The sequence below is a fragment of the Myotis myotis genome, unplaced genomic scaffold, assembly GCF_014108235.1.
Source record: "Myotis myotis isolate mMyoMyo1 unplaced genomic scaffold, mMyoMyo1.p scaffold_m19_p_13, whole genome shotgun sequence".
NCBI classification, from domain to species: domain Eukaryota; kingdom Metazoa; phylum Chordata; class Mammalia; order Chiroptera; family Vespertilionidae; genus Myotis; species Myotis myotis.
In genome coordinates this window covers 54,889,144-54,905,329 of record NW_023416317.1, presented here as the reverse complement: position 1 = coordinate 54,905,329, position 16,186 = coordinate 54,889,144, and the positions used below count along the sequence as shown (strand labels likewise).

Genomic DNA, 16,186 nt, shown 5'->3' with positions numbered 1-16,186 from the left:
TTCACGTGCACGTGTTTCACTGTTAATGGCAACTGGTTGCATATTATTTTGGAAATGATTCATCCTTTCCCTGTTTCCATAGCAACAGGGCCACCTTAGACACGACAGTCGGCACCGGCCGCTTGCTTACCTGAGCGAACAGGGGCTCCCCGTTCTTCAGCCACCTGTACGTGGGCCGGGGCCTGCCGCTGGCTCTGCATTCCCAGGAGACGTTGTCCTCGATGGCCACGTGGACGTCGCTTATTTTTTGAATCCAATTGGGTTGAGCTGTAGCCGTGAAGAAAGCAAAGATGGGCATTCAGTGTCTGCTCAATTTATTTAAAAAAAATTTTAAAAAAATGTTTTTTCTTGATTTTTAGAGAGAAAGGAAAGGAGACGGATAGAGAGTTGGAAACATTGATCGGGTGCCTCCTACTGGGGATCGAGCCCGAAACCCGGGCTGACCAGGAACTGAGCCGTGACTTCCTGGTTCATAAGTTGATACTCAACCATGGAGCCACGGCAGGACGAGCTGTATCTTACTTGCTTGATAACAAACAAAACTAGGAGACCACGGGGCATGTCCCTGAACCAGCGCGGTGTCCAGGGGCCTGAATGAATGCCTTCTCTCTTTGCCACTGAGAAGCAGTCTCGTGGGTTTCAAAGAGGAGACTCAGTTTACCAATCCTCTGCTGACGGAGCCGCGCTGCCTGGGAGGCGAGGCCGGGAGGGTCAGCTCTCAGAGAAAGCATGACACCAACCCCGCCGACTCGAACGCGGGGCCGAGACCTTCCTCCCTGATGAGCCCCGTGTCCGCTGCCCTGTGTCCGCTGCCGGCCCTGCAGAGGCAGCCCCAGAGCAGCCGCCTTCTCAGCTCTGCTGGAAGCACGGGGGAGGAAGGGTGGCCCGGTGGGCTGATGGCCGTGGTGGGCCGGTTTCACTTCCACCTGCTGGACGCCAACCCCCCACAGAGCCCAGGAAAGCAAAGCAACGGAGAAAGTTCTAGAAAGCTGTGTGGACTATTAACAAAGCCGGGCTTTTCAAAGAGAGCGAGGAGGGAAAAAATGTACCTTATGAAGCAATGTCAAGACCAAGCTCAAAAAGCAAACATGGAGACCATGTTCAGAGACAGGAGATTTCAGGACAATTGGGCTCATTCCCTGCTTTTCTTCAAAAACAAAGAGCGCTGGGGGCCAAACCTTGCCATCCGAGGGGGGAGTGGGCCGGGGAGGGAGGGCAGGCAGGGTTTTGCAAAGACCTTACAAAGTTCTCACTCCTTGAACCCACAGAGGGCTGACCCCACCCTCTCCAGTAGGGTCATGTGTGCTGCACTCAGCACGGCCAGGGGTGAACCTGAGGGGGCGGGGGCGGTGAAGGATTAAAGAAGACAGACAAGAGAATAAAGCTGGGGCGAGGTGGGACGCTGCTCTTGGATGGAGAGACAGTGCCACAGCCTGCAAGCTGAGTTCTTTATTTTATAGCCAGATTCCAGGAGGCAAAGTAAGGGTGTGGTCAAGATGTTTACAATGTTCTTGCGGGTTTCGAATCTACTCAATTACATGCACCTGATCAAGCTTTGTTTACTTGCTGCACCGCTCACAGCCCACATCACTCAGCCACGTGGGGCCACAGGTTCAGACCATAACGTCAAGCTCACAACCATAGCCTTTGGCTATAATTATCTGGGAGGGCTTTGCCCTCCAAACTGGGACCTGCACGTGGCTTTGCCACAAGAGGACGGTGTCCTCTTATTAGTCTGAGGCTTGAACCTGTCCAAACACTGTAGCCTCTCCACAGCCACGGAGGTCAAGGGGCGTGGCAGGAGTGCTCAGTGGTCATCCATGCAGGCCCAGGGGAAGCCAACAATCAAGTCAGCCTTTGTAAGACATCCTCAGGCAATTCTTTGATTTGGAAGTGAAATTAACTCACAGAAGCCCAATTTGCAATGATAAAAACATTTTCCTTTAGAAGGGCATGTCTGGACACAGGCCCGGGGAGATGGGGAATGAAACAGCATCTTATATAAGCGGCAAAGAACGAGATAATCTTCCTTTTAACACACCGAGTGCAGCGTGACGGGGCAAAGGCCCACGCGGCTGCTGCCGCTGCTCACAGTGGATGAGTCACATCTCTGCAGGGAGTTTTTGGAGCTAAAGTTCTGGGCTGATGGAAATCTTTCCTCTCTCTCTCTTATGCCTTCAGGTCACCCAGTTCCAAGTCCATGGATAACAGAGTCCATTTCAGAGCCTGCAGAAAGCATGGCTTGCTTCCCTTTTTGATGATGCACGTGGGCCCATGGTGTTTATCCCTGATGGTCTGGACTGTTCTAGAACTCCAGGCCTGAACACCATCTCTGAGGAAGGCCTGAGCTGGATGGCTCAGCACTATTATTTCAGAAGGAAGGTAGAGTCTAAATTCTGGGCAATGCAGGTAGATCCCACATATCACATAGAATTCAACACCCCCACCCATGAGAACAGAACCATGCTCTGGGCCAGTGATCACCAATCTTTTGAACCTCACGGGCCCCTGGTTGACGATCGCTGCTTTGGGCGATGCATGCTCTTTCTAGGTGTGAAGTGGAAGAATCTCTCCTCTAAAACATCTGAGGTCTTAATCTCAAGCGACACCTTCAAATATAAGGTCCACGGTTGTGTTGAACTTGACCCCCTGACACTGTTCGTCTCCGGTACGGATGCGCAATCCCTTCATTTCCATCTTTGGTTCAATCACGGCCAGGAAGGACCTACATTGATGCTTGCGTTTGGGTTCCAGCCGCTGGAATCCTGCGAGTTTCGCATCTGACACCCAGTTCTATTGACGATGAATGTTACATGAACTTAGTGGCCGAACAATCCCCAGGGCTGTTTGGCTCCCTGATCCCCCAAACCAGGAATTTTTAATGGAAACAAATGCCAGCATGAGCAGTAGAACTTAGAAATTAAAAAATCTGCCTGGCTGGCATTGCTCAGCGGTTGAGCGTCGACCTATGAATCAGGAGGTCATGGTTCGATTCCCGGTCAGGGCACATGCCCAGGTTGTGGGCTGGATCCCCAGTGTGGGGTGTGCAGGAGGCAGCCGATCAATGAGTAATTCTCTCTCTTCATGGATGTTTCTATCTCTCTCTCCCTCTCCTTCCTTTCTGAAATCAATAAATTATATTGATAATTTATAACATAAATTATACAAACATAACAACACTATAAACTATTTTTAAAAAATCTAACAGGAAGGGCAGATGGGAGGGCGCGTTCACACTCGCATGACGGAGCTGACCTGCAGCCCTGCAGATCACGTCCCCTCGGCTGCTCACACCATGGACAACAGGAATCAACTCCCGAGGCCTGGTGATCGTACGTCAGACGTTCACTGGTTGCGGTTTTTTGAGCCCAAAGATAGTAACTTGGCTTCAGTTGACCACCTATTGGCAGGCGCTTCCCAAATCTTCACCCGGCCTGGGCTGCTTTTCTGTGGGCAGATCACTGCCCGGGTCCCGGGTGCCAGAGGGAAGCCGGTGCCGACAGCCAGGGGACGGAAGGCCTATTCTTGCACGGTTTTCGTGCATCGGACCTCTGGCAATGTTATAAATATCCACATGGCCCTTGGCAGGAAAATAGCTCCCAACCCTGAACCATTCTTGCATAATAGCCGATCTATACATTTATTTCCAACACCCCGGACAGATGGGCTCAGGCGTGTTCCCGTTTGGCAGGGTGCCCCACCGAGTGAAATGCTTTTCTGGATCCCAAACAGATACACTGACAGGGTTCTACGTGGGCTCCATTGACGACCACGTGCGGGAGGTTCTACATTCATGTAACAGCCGGGTCGGAGCGGAGACCTGAGTGGGACAGGCGCAGCCGCACGTAAGGCGTGTCCGGGGTGAGAGCTCTGTCCCGCTCCACTCCGATCAGGACGACACCGGGACCGTGTGTGCCCCCCCATGTTCATGAGATCGCCACCAAGGAGGAGGAATGACCAAGGATTGACACGAGCCCCAAATCAAAACCCAAAAGCGTAGAGCTTTACAAGAACGTGAAAAATAAACTGGGAGGAGGAATGACATGTTTCCGGTGTCAGGCTTACAGCTGATGGTGGGAGGGAAAACAGCCCTGTGTGATGTGTTCACAGCAGCATCGCCCCAACACTTCAGCCTGATTTCTTCCTCGGCTTCGTCAACATGCTCGCCCCACGGCCCTCCCCATGCCCAGCGCCGCGGGGTGAGAGGGGGTGAGAAGGGGGTGCAGGTTCAGCAGCAAGCCCAGGTCTTGCATGGCCCTACTTCGCACGGCCCTTCCCCAAAGCCCGACGCAAGCCCCCGCTTCCGATTTCAGTGGCAGGGTCCACACGCTCTGCATCCCCAGGGACTCACCGTAGAAAGTCAGCTGTCCCCGCGCCACGTTTTTCCCTCGGGAGTTCTCGGCCACGCACTCGTATAAGCCCGCGTCCTCCTGCTGGAAGTTGGGGATCTCCAGGATCCCGTCCGACTGGTGTCTCCTGGCTTTCCTCGCTATGGGCTTCCCGTCCGCCCGCCTCCAGATGATCGTGGGGACTGGACTGGGGGCGAGAACAGAAAGCGGCGAATGAGCTGAGAGAAGACGGGACCGTCCATTGCATCCTGAGCTCCCAACAACCTCTTCCTTCTCGGGTCTGCCCCGGAGAGCCCCCCGACCTCACACACACATGCAGGATTTCTTCCTCGGCTACCCATCGCCACATCGCTCATGTTACCATGAACTTCGTGTTCCTATTAGAATAAAAAACTTTCCTAGCCTGGCTGGTGTTGCTCAGTGGTTGAGCATTGACCTATGAACCAGGAGGTCACAGCTGGATTCCCCGTCAGGGCACATCCCGGGTTGTGGGCTCAATCCCCAGTGGGGGGCGTGCGGGAGGCAGCAGATCCATGATTCTCTCTCATCCTGATGTTTCCATCTCTCTCCTTCTCCCTTCCTCTCTGAAGTCAATAAAGAAAGAACAGACGGGTCACGGCATTGCACTGTACCACACTAGGCACCACTGTAGCGCACGCCGTCCTGAGAAACATGGGCACGGAAAGAACCCTCCATGGGACCCGAAACCAAAGCTGCAAGGGAACTACTTCCTGTGTGGCGGCTGGAGGGGCAGCTGCACGCGAGTGGAGACCGTGGCGGACACGGGGGTGGGGCCCGAGTCGCCTCAGCGGACGTCTGGGCACAGGGGAGCCTGGGGTGTGAGCCAGGGGTTAGCGGGCACACGGGTGGGAGGAGAGAGTCACGCATGGTTAACATGCAGAGACGGCCTGAGGCTGTGTCCGACGGCCATTCTGATCATTACGGCAAACCTGGCCTGCAGGGCTGCTGGCACCATCGCGCCCACCTTCCCTCGTCTGCGCCCTCAACAGAACCGCCCGGGGCTGCTCCCTGGTCCCCATGCTGCTGGGCCAGCGATCCTGGGCAGGCCCTGGAAGGGTGTGGGTCACTCCCAGGCGGCTCTGGGAGACAGTCTCCTGGAGAGATCGGTCTCATCTGCCTCTATCCGAGCGGTAGGCAGGGACCGGCAACTTAAAAAGAAATTCAAGGGAATGTGGTGCCTCCTCGGGAAACGGGGGCTGGAATGGAGTCTCCAGGTTCACCCTCCAGGGAAGGCCCGTGTCGCCTGTCATTCAGGTGGTAAATGTGGGAGCACACCTCTCAGAACTCCCCTTCCCCCTCCTCCTGGCCACGTCAGGGTGGCGGCCTGACCCTCCCCGGCCACCCCAGGTCCCCTCTCTGCAGTGAGGGGGTGCATTTGCCGAATGACAGCCACCCCTCCCCAGGGCGAGGAGGCCTCCAGGAGCCCGGAGGACGCGGAGGGACCAGGACTCACTTGCCCAGTGCGAAGCACTCCAGCCTGGCCGTGCCTCCTTTGGCGGTCGGCACCGTGTCCGGGAATTGCACTTCGATTTTGGGCTCATACTCGCCCATCACCCCTGTGGATAAAGACCAGGCGCTGAGTCTCGGAGGGCTTGTAAAACTCGATTTCCCACGTAATGTCTGCAGCTCCCACGCGGGCGCCACGGGGCACAGCTGGCCCCTCACTGGAGGCAGGTCTCATCGGACGCAGCAGAAAACGCGACACAGAGCCCACCGCCTGCCAGGACTGAGTTCTCCATGCTTCCCATGTCACTCGCAGAAATAGTTGTTGTTACTGGTTTTTTTTAGTCATAAAAAATATATAGAGGAAAAGGATAGAGTCATAGTCACCAGGAACATCAAAGGCATTTTTGGGAAACACATTGCAGAAAATTTTAAATACTTAACAAAACACCCCCCTCTGGGATATGTCTCTATAAGCAATATCATTTGAGTAATCAATCTCTGGCCACCAATTACTTTCTCTTTCACATTTAAGCTAATCTGAATTGATCCTAAATCACTACAGGCATGTAAACGAGTGCCTCCAATGCCAGGATTTTTATCCTGAAACAGCGTGAAAAGACGCATAGTGCCAGGCTGGCGTGGCTCAGTGGTTGGCCACCTATGAACCAGATGGTCGTTTGATTCCTGGTCAGGGCATATGCCCAGGTTGTGGGCTCGATCCCCAGTAGGGGGCGTGCAGGAGGCAGCTGATCAATAATTCTCTCTCATCGTTAATGTTTTTTTTTTTCTCTCTCTCTCCCTCTCCCTTTCTCTCTGAAATCAATAAAAATATATTAAAAACATGTAAGAGAAGAATAGGATCGAGCCCCAACCCGGGCATGCACCCTGACCGGGCCTTGAACTGCGGACGTGTTTGTGCGTACCATCAAGGCTTCTTGTGAGGTCACTGACTAAAGAGGACGCTTTTCTAAAACGAAAGGGCAGGCGGTTATGCGGTCACGTGGGGCGGGCTCGGGTTGCTATGCCTGTTTGTGTCTGGGGCAGAGTTATCAGCAATCATGCAGTTTGGTCTGCATGTACAACACTGGCTGCAGGACGTGGAGACATGGATCAGAGATGGAGAGCAGTTTTCACTGTCTACAGAATGCTCATTAACATAGAGATCGTCGCTATTTATTAGAGCCATAAACGTGGGGGAAAGCCATTCTCCTCGCCCGTGTTGTGCGCAGTTTCAGGAACACCTGTGAACGGGTCCATTTAATTGGGTTACATCTGGCACAGGCTACGTTTTTATTCGACTGTTTCTTCCAGTTTAACTCTTTTGGCCTTTATTCTCCACACTGAATTGGAAAAGCTGTTGCCTCTTAAATCATTTTTAAGAAACAAAGGCCCCTCACACAGGAGCGCGTTCTCCAGGTCCCTCCTGCGGCCACCTGCACATGCGGGGACGCAATTGTCTGCAGCTGCGCTGGCGACGCGCAGAGTAGGAGGAACGGGAGTGAGGCCGTGGATGGGATTGTTCCAGAACGCCTTCTCCACCTCGAGCTGCTCACAGAGAGGAGAAGGTGTGAGCCGTGCTGAGGCCACGCACCAATGCGAAGCAGCAACGTGCCCGTGATATGGTCAGGATGGCCCGGGGGACAGACTCCGTGACACCCGTTCCGTCTGCAGACTCTGGGTCGTCTGCCTGTACAGACAACTCGTGCTTTTACTTCTAAAGACACCTTGCTGGGTCTGAGCCCCTCTGCTAGGGATGGGCCTCGGTGGACGCCGGGAACTAGGGGAAGATGTGAGCGGCCACAGGCAGATGGGAGAGGTTATACTGCACACACAGCAGCCACTGCACACATGGCATCCACTGCACACATGGCATCCACTGCACACAAAGAAGCACTGCACACACAGCAGCCACTGCACACACAGCAGCCACTGCACACAAAGAAGCACTGCACACACAGCAGCCACTGCACACACAGCAGCACTACACGCACAGCAGCCACTGCACGCACAGCAGCCCCCAGAGTGGCTGCGCATTGGCTGGGCAGCAGCACATTTCATAGGAACTCAGACAAAGGAGGCTTCTTGCCAGATAGTGATGTTGGTGTTACGTAGGGTAAAGGTGCGCCTGCGCAGTGTGTGCAGGAAAACTGCCGTGTCCTTGCCTTTGCACATGCGTGTGGCACGTGGGCCTTCAACATTCGGCGTGTTGTGCTCAGGGTCCACACACACCTCTACCTAATTTTAAACATAAAGTAAAAAGGAAAGTCTTACTTCTTTCCAATGCAGGTCAGTGTTTTCTGCTTTTTGGAGAGGAGAGCCCCCATCACACATGTGAAAGTGGCAGCACCTGAGAGTCTGTGCACCCAAGTCCTCAGGAGCCAGGCTCAGCTATACCTACACCCCAGCGAATTAACTCAAGACACAAGCATGTCACAGCAACCCTGTGCCAGGCACCGGCCTCACCACGGTGCCCACATGGGCCACACAGACCCAAGTGCCACCTTCGTGACGTGTGTGGGCTGCACGTTTTCTGTGCATCGCATAGTAACGCGGGCTATGCCAGCAGTGACTCTGCATTCGGTGAGTCAGAGAGCTATTCCCGGTGAAAACATGGCTGGGAATTCCTAGGTGTTCTTTCCAAGCCAGTGGGTCCCAAACTATAAACCACCCGAGGGCTTAAGTCTTCGATTTAGTGAGTAGAGATGGAGCCCAAGAACCTGCATGTCCAACAAGTTCCCAGCTGGTGTTCCTGCTGCCGGTCCAGGGACTGCCCCGTAAGGACTTTTGTGGCCGCCACAGGTGTTAAGCCAAAGCAGGGAGTCCCGCCCAACCTCAGTGGACACTTCTTGTCGCACCAGGGACAAGGCCCATCCAGAGCCTGGATTCTGCAGACAACCTTGTGGCAACAACTGTTCCCCTTTCCAGCCCCGGACAATTATTATTATTTTTTTAAATATATATATATATATGTTTTTATTTCAGAAGGGGAGGGAGAGGGAGAGAGAGAGATAGAACCACCAATGATGAGAGTCATTGATCAGCTGCCTCCTGCACGCCCCACACTGGGGACTGAGCTGGCAACCTGGGCATGTGCCCTGACGGGGAACTGAACCATGACCTCCTGGTTCACAGGTCGACGCTCCTCCACTGAGCCTTGCTGGCGGGCGAGCCCTGGACAATCATTAGGCTGATGCTGATGTGCACAGGCACACAGAATTCAGCAAGATAACTGGCAACATCACAGCCCATGAAGGAGAAATCAGCCGCGCACCACACTTATTTCACTGCCATTTGCAGAGCGCTGTGTTGGCGGAGCTGCGCGCCATAAGGTTTTGCCAACACCTGCCTTCGCTGGAATCTGTGGTTTTGCTACATTAAACCACCAGAAGGGACTGTCGCCCACAGAGTGGGATTATCTGCTGAAAAACAGAAATTGCAAAAATGGTCTTCAGAGAAGGTCCCACATCGGCTCTCCTGGGAAATGGCCATGTGCTCCATTAGTATGAAATGTTTGGCGATATCGGGTGAGTCATACCGACGCCCTCGGCTGAGTTGATCGCTTTGCCCCTTTGGGGAGCACTTGTTGTGCCCTGGGTGGAAGGGGCCACTGTGGGTCTAAGGACTGACTGTCCAAGGCATCTCGGCTACTGCTGTCCGCCGTCCCAGAGGTTAAGTCCTGTTGATGTGAGGCCACAGTTGTCCAAGCAAGAACCTCCCCAGCGGGAGAGGAGAGGAGAGGAGAGGAGCCGGAAGCTGCGTATCACCTGGTGAACGTGGGTTCCACCTCAGACACATGTGCGATGTGCAAGTAAACCCCGTGATGGGCGCTCAATCAAACCTGCATCCTGTTCCTTCCTTCTCCATGGGGCGTAGAGCTCCCCGGAACTGTTCCAGAAGGCTCTCTCCTGGGCAGGTAGAGAGCAGGTGCCCGGGACACTCGGGTTGGAGGGAAGCCCTGAGGTCATTCGCTGATAGTTTCCAGTTTATTAATGAAACCGCCTCCTACTTTCAGGAGACAGGAAGCAGACTCCGTGCTCCTGTGAGGAAGTGCTTTTATACTCCTCCCAGCAAACAGTTCACGTTGTGTTGAGCTCAACACTCTCTCCCTCCCTCTAACTTACACATGTTGGTCCCAATCCAGGTTGCTGGAGCCACAAAGACCAAGTCTTGATGGACGGTCTTCAGATATTTACAGATATTATATTTCAGGGCCTGGCAGGGGTGTTCTGTAAAGGGACAGAGAGCAACGCTTTGGGTTTTGTGAGCCATGCATTCATTCTCTGTTACGACTCAACTCTGGCCCGGCCCGTGTGGCTCAGGGGTCGACGGTTCGATTCCTGCTCACGGCACATGCCCGAGTTGTGGGCTTGATCCCCAGTAGGGGGCGTGCAGGAAGCAGCAGATCAGTGATGCTCTCTCATCACTGATGTTTCTGTTTGTCTCTCCCTCTCCCTTCCTCTCTAAAATAAATAAAAACATGTGAAAAAAAAAAAAAGACTCAACTCTGTCACTGGAGCTAGAAAAAGACAATAGAAAAAAAAAGGCTCTGTTCCAATAAAACTTTATTTACAAAAACGATGGTGGGCTGTGTTTGGCCCATGAGCCCTAGCTGGCCCAGCCCTGGCTTAGAGGAAATGGTAAAGACAGAAAAGTTTGGGAGAATGAGCAGAATCACAGACCAGCTCTTAGAACGAACAACACATTTCAGCAAGCTTGCCAGATGTTGAAACACAAGAATAATGGCATTCCATACATCAGCACGAGCTAATCAGAGAGTGTGATTAAAAATAAGCTCCCATTTACAACAGTGGCAAAGATGATAGAGAATCTAGGAATTATCCCCAAAGACTCAACATTTCTATGGAGAAACATTTGAAACTTTCTTTACAAGAAAACAGGCCATGGGTAGGGTTGGCCTGCGGGAGGTGTTGGGAGCCTGTGCCCGCCGCCTGGAATGCCCTTCCTCTCTCTCAGGCTGGACAACCCTTCATGGAAGGCGGGGCTGACTCCAGCCCAGGCCAGCTTCCCTCCCGGCCAGGCCGTGACTGCTGCACCATCTCACTGCAACTTAGCGGCTCTCAGCGGGAGAGACCAATGTATCTGCTTTAACCCTCCGCTCTCCCAGTGGGGCCCCGCCTGCCTCCATCAGCAATCCGGCTCCTCAGCCAGATGAGACTCTGAGAACACAGACTCCGCATCCCTAGGGACAAATATACAGCTGTACCCAGGGCACAGTTTTTGGTTAAACACACCATCAAAAGATGCAAATGAATGCGCCCTGTCATCTCTATAGGCCGACACCTCGACCTCCCTCTTTCATTCCAAACCCTTCTGTCTGTAAATGTGTTTCTTGGAACTCGATTCCATAATCCCAATAAAAAATGCAACCTCAGAGCCTTCACTAATCGGGGTTGCTCTGAGACTGTGGGCTCCCAGGGGCTCAGGTCACGTGATTTCACTCCACACTGTCCCCCACACAACGAGTGCTTGACAGGTGCTTCCTAACTGACCGGCTAAGAGACCATCTACGACTCTGGGTCCCCATGGTCCCGAGATGGAGCTGACTGTGCTGGGATGCAGAGGGGACGGCTGAGTTCCTGAGCTTGCCAAGCCTCCAAACTAGCCAAAGCCATCAAGGCGCTATTAAGTCAGATTAGGGGTGCCAGTCTAGCAAACTGTCTCACCTTTAATCATCGAGATGTTCTTCTTACTAAAACGGGTTTTACGCCCATAGATCCTCAACCGTGATGCTGTCAGAATTAAAAACAAGACAGACTTGTCTCTGGGTTTGGGGTAGGTCTGGGCTGACACCCCAGATTCCATGACTGTTTTCCTGCCTGACTTTTAGTCCTGCCCAGCTCTTCGGGCCCCGAGTGAGGCCACAGCCTGGTTGGCACGGTCAGGGACGTTCTTGGCCCTTTCTCTTACCTCCAGACAGGGGCTCATGAAGCGACCTATTCTGTGCTGCGTGATGGAGTCTGAACACCCTTTATGTACTCCAGCCTCCGCGGGAAGATACGGTGTGAATTCCCTCGTGGAAATGAAGAATGAATAGGCATTAATGGCCGAAGCATGATCCATAGTCGACAGGTTCTGTGATGGAATATGCCAGTAGGAAGCATGTGTCATCTCTGTGACGATGTACTGGACGTGACGAGGCAGATCTGAGAGCCGAGGCGAAGGCAGGGCTGCTGCCCGGTGGAGGCGCAGGCTGATCCGGGTTCCCGTGTCGCTGGGGTTCGGGTCCTGCCTGGGCTGTGTCCCCTCGGCTGGGTCTCTGTGCATCCGAGCCCACCCTCCAGGGCATCTGTTACGTGATTCACCCCGACAGGCAGCACCGCTGGGCAAGCCCTGGGCGTCCAGGCCTCGTGGGCAGAGGCCGGAGCGGCTGTCTTTTCAGATATTCTGCACGCGATGCCGCCGGGGCTTGTCTCATGGAAACGTCCCCTCACCCCTCGGTCGGGGAGAGCAGTGACAGCTTTTGACAGAATCGGTCCCCTGCCTACCTCGCCCTGGAAACTGGTAAGCTTCCATTTTTACTCATTGAGTTCGGCTTCCTCTGACATGAATTTAGCACTGGCCACGTGGCCAGCACTGGCGCTGGGACAGGGTTGGAGGAGGCTCTGCTCTGTCCTGGGCCACATGGGCCACCCACCGTGGCAGGGGCGTGGGGCGGGGAGGGCCGACAGGGACACCACACCCACCGCCGAACTTCTGCTGCACAGACGGCCCTCTTGCCAAGTCAGAAGCCACACTGTTGGTTCCACAAATAGCGGCTAGAATAATATTCTTGGTTTAGCCCTTCCCAGCCTGTTAAGTAAAAGCATGTCCGTGGACGGCACTCCCAGAAGCCCCGTTGCTGCTCCAAAAACCTGTGTGTCATCTGATTTCCCTCCCACCTCCTCCCACGCGATGAGTCAGCGCTCCTGGCGGCCGGGCCTGCGAACTGCCTCCTGGCTCCCAGCTTCCCGCCTCCCACTTCCCGCTGCACCAGGGATTGTGACCAGTTCCGAGCTGGGCTCCCAGCGTCCACTCCCGCGTTTTACAAGTCTACTTCCCACAGAGCAAAAAGGTATTTTTAAAACACACCCACCATTCTCTGCATATAATCCCCTCTGGGCTAGGCACCTGAATGAAAGCCAGTCTTCTCTCCCAGGCCTTGTGGCCAGCCGATTCCCCTCCAATCTCAACTCAGACTCCCCTCCACGTGCTCAGTATGCTCCACCCAGGCTCACGTTACAGAGCTCCTGGAAAGAGCCAAGGGCTCATTCGGGCCCCAGGGCCTTTGCACGTGATGTGGACTCGGCCTTCGGCTCCTCCCTCTGACCTTCTGGGCCCGACTTGCCATCTTTCAGGTCTCAGGCACGTCACCGCCTCAGAGGCTTTCCCTGGTAAAGGCACAGAGCCGCCGGGTGGCCGTATGAATCTGTTTGTTACTCCCCAACACAATCAGCTTTTGCTTTTGCTCCTGTCTGTCGGCTGTCACCCGTGTCCTCCAGGAAAATGGCCTAAGTGCCACGAGGCAGGGGCCTTCCTTCTCCTCCCTGGCACCGGTCACATGGCAAGTGCTACATAAACACAGCAAGTGCATGAATGGATGAACGAATGACTGAAATCTACATTATTTGCTCTAACGTTTCCCCTGCAGTGGCCAGTGCTGTTGAGATGCTCTGGCCCTCTTTGTCTGCAAATACCCTTGTGCTGGGGGTTGCGGTTCACAGCTCCCCTTCCCCCCCAACCCCCTCCCCCCACCCGCCCATCCCCAGTAGAGTTCCTTCAGCACAGGGGGCAAGAGAACAAATGTGGAGACAAGCCCTGGCCAGTGTGCTCAGTGGTTAGAGTGCCGGCCGCACACAGCAGGGTCTCAGGTTCCATTCCCACTGGAGGGCATGCACCTCACTTGCAGGTTCGATCCCCACCCCCCTGTGGGGCACGTGCGGGAGGCAACTGCGTATCACTGTGGTGGGAACTGTCATCAGTATCATAAATCTGGGCACTGTTTGGATCATGATCAACTTCTCCGGACACCGAAGACTCAATTACAAGGACATGATTAACGACCTCCTCGTTCCACCTCCCACTCTGTGCTGCCTGGGCCCCTGGTTTCAGTGGGAAAGATGGAGCAACAGATCCCTTTGTTATTTATATTCACCCGAACCACCCTCTGTTCCTGCTGAGATGAGCCATTAGCTTGCTAATTCCTTTTCCAACTGGATTCCTGGAGTTTTCCTTACCCAAGCGGAGAACACTGGGCACTGAACATAGAAAGCATTTCACCTCCCTTCCATGTAATTCGGACAATCACGTGGTGCGTGTCAGCGCCACAGCTCTCCACATGCGACGCGCCCCAGAGAGCAAGCCCCCCGCCCGGCACTCACCGTCGTTCCTCAGGGTCAGCGGGGTGGGCGGCCCCAGGACCTTGTGGTTGGTCACGGTGTTGGTGACCACGCAGGTGTAGTTCCCCACGTCGGACTTCTCCACCTTCGCGATGTACAGGTTCCCGGTCTCCTGGGAGACGAAGCGGCGGTTGTCCTGGTAGGAGGGGTATTCGTTGAAGATCCAGGCGTAGCTCAGCTCTGGAAGCCAAAGGAAAGATCGTTACCAACACGGCTTTTGGCTCTGGGACCCACTGCGCTCCTGAGAGAAGTGGCGACGTTAGACACACAGAGCGCTCCCCGATTCTTTCTCAGCCGCTAATTATAAACGGAGAGCACGCGCAGCCCCCCTCCCCAGCTCAGACCGAGGCTATTCTAGAGGCCTAGGGTACACGGGTCGCTGGTGAAGGGAAGTGCAATGCCTTTAAGTCAAGGGAACACGCACGGAGGGTTTGCCAAGCACGCGCCTGGTGCGTGCCCAAGGCTGTGTGGTTCCCATACATTCTAGAGTTTTCTATTGGCCGAGAAGCGCTGGCAGAGAAACCAAGGAACTGCTCCCACCTCTCAGTCCTTCTGAGGCAGAGGCATTCTCAGGCCTCCGTCCATCTCCTCCCTCTGACTCTCCTGCGATTGGAACCGTCTCCCCATTATTGTGGTGAGACGGGCGTTTCCTAGGGCAGCAAATACTCGCTACACACACCTGAACTGCCTGCTGGGTGGCTGGTCCCATGAATGTCAATCTGTGTTTTAAGAAAGTAGCTGGAAAAATGTTACATCCACCGGGAGTGAGCGGAAAGTGACAGGTAAAGGGCAACCGCTGTGTGGAACGTACTCATCCCGATGCCGGGGGCGAGCGGATGGCAGCCACGCTGAAGCTGCCGAACTTCCAGCTTTGCCGAGATCAGGCGAGTGTTTGTGAATGAGCACGAGAGACCACGCTGCGCCTTTCAGCGAGGAGCCGGGGCAGTGACGAGAGTGAGAATGATAGGTAGCTGAACCGCTGGGCCCGAGGGCACCGGCTCCCTCAGCTCCGGGCACACCCGTCCCGGTCCTGCTCCCTGAAGTGTGAGCTCCGATGAGTCCAAACAGCAGGAAGCTCACTCCAGCTTCCTATACAGAACACTCACCACTTTTTTTAATAGTAATCAAAATAGTATTTAAAAAGAATATATATATATATATATATATATATATATATATATATATATATATATATTGATTTCAGAGAGGAAGGGAGAGCGATCCCTTTTTTGATCTTTTTTTGTTGTTATTGTTAATATATTTTTTATTGATTTCAGAGAGGAAGGGAGAGCGAGAGAGATCCTTTTCTTTTCTTTTATCTTTTTTGTTGTTGTTAATATATTTTTATTGATTTCAGAGAGGAAGGGAGAGGAAGAGAGACATCCACGATGAGAGAGAATCATTGCTCGGCTGCCTCCTAGGCCCCACACTGGGGGTTGAGTCTGCCATCCTGGTGGCAGTTTTCCCACAAGAACTGGAGATTCTACCCAACAGCACAGCCCTAAGCGCTCCATCTGGCGAGTTTCAGGCAAAGCCGGCCACCTCTGAGCATGGAGCTCCGGGTCCCTCCTGGGAGGGTTGAGAACAGGCCTCCCCCTGATCAGCTCCCATGGCTTGAGGGGCACAGGAGCACCTCCAAAGTCAGTGCAGACGTTAGAGAGTCACCTCCCAGCCCGGCATTAGTCCTCCCACCCCTCCCCCAGGAATCAAGTCCGTGAAACTGTGTTTTTTCCTGAAGACATTTTTCAAAACCGTTGCTAGTGGTTACCATTTAGTAACGAGGAAGTTGTATGGACCACAAATATCAGAGTAAAATACATCTGCTTGCTTATTTCTCTAATCTCAACTAAACAAAAAAAAAAAGACCAGAAGACCAAAATTCAGACCTGTGCTCCATAAGGAAAGCCCATGAAACACTAACTTCCAACAACTCAATCCATCGGACGGGAACAATGGCCCAGGTGCAGGAGGCTT

General features: G+C 53.8%; 1 protein-coding gene across 2 annotated transcripts in view; it reads right to left on the bottom strand.

Moving 5' to 3' along the window:
- Positions 1–16,186, bottom strand: part of CNTN4 (contactin 4) — a 398,511-nt gene that overhangs the window by 55,343 nt on the left and 326,982 nt on the right. For both annotated transcript variants that reach the window (XM_036333343.1, XM_036333344.1), the window contains exons 7-10: positions 14,195–14,392; positions 5,824–5,926; positions 4,352–4,536; positions 131–267 (exon numbers count right to left, since the gene is read on the bottom strand). In XM_036333343.1, coding sequence (XP_036189236.1) covers positions 131–267; positions 4,352–4,536; positions 5,824–5,926; positions 14,195–14,392 — 623 coding nt within the window. The remainder of the gene's footprint in view (positions 1–130; positions 268–4,351; positions 4,537–5,823; positions 5,927–14,194; positions 14,393–16,186) is intronic.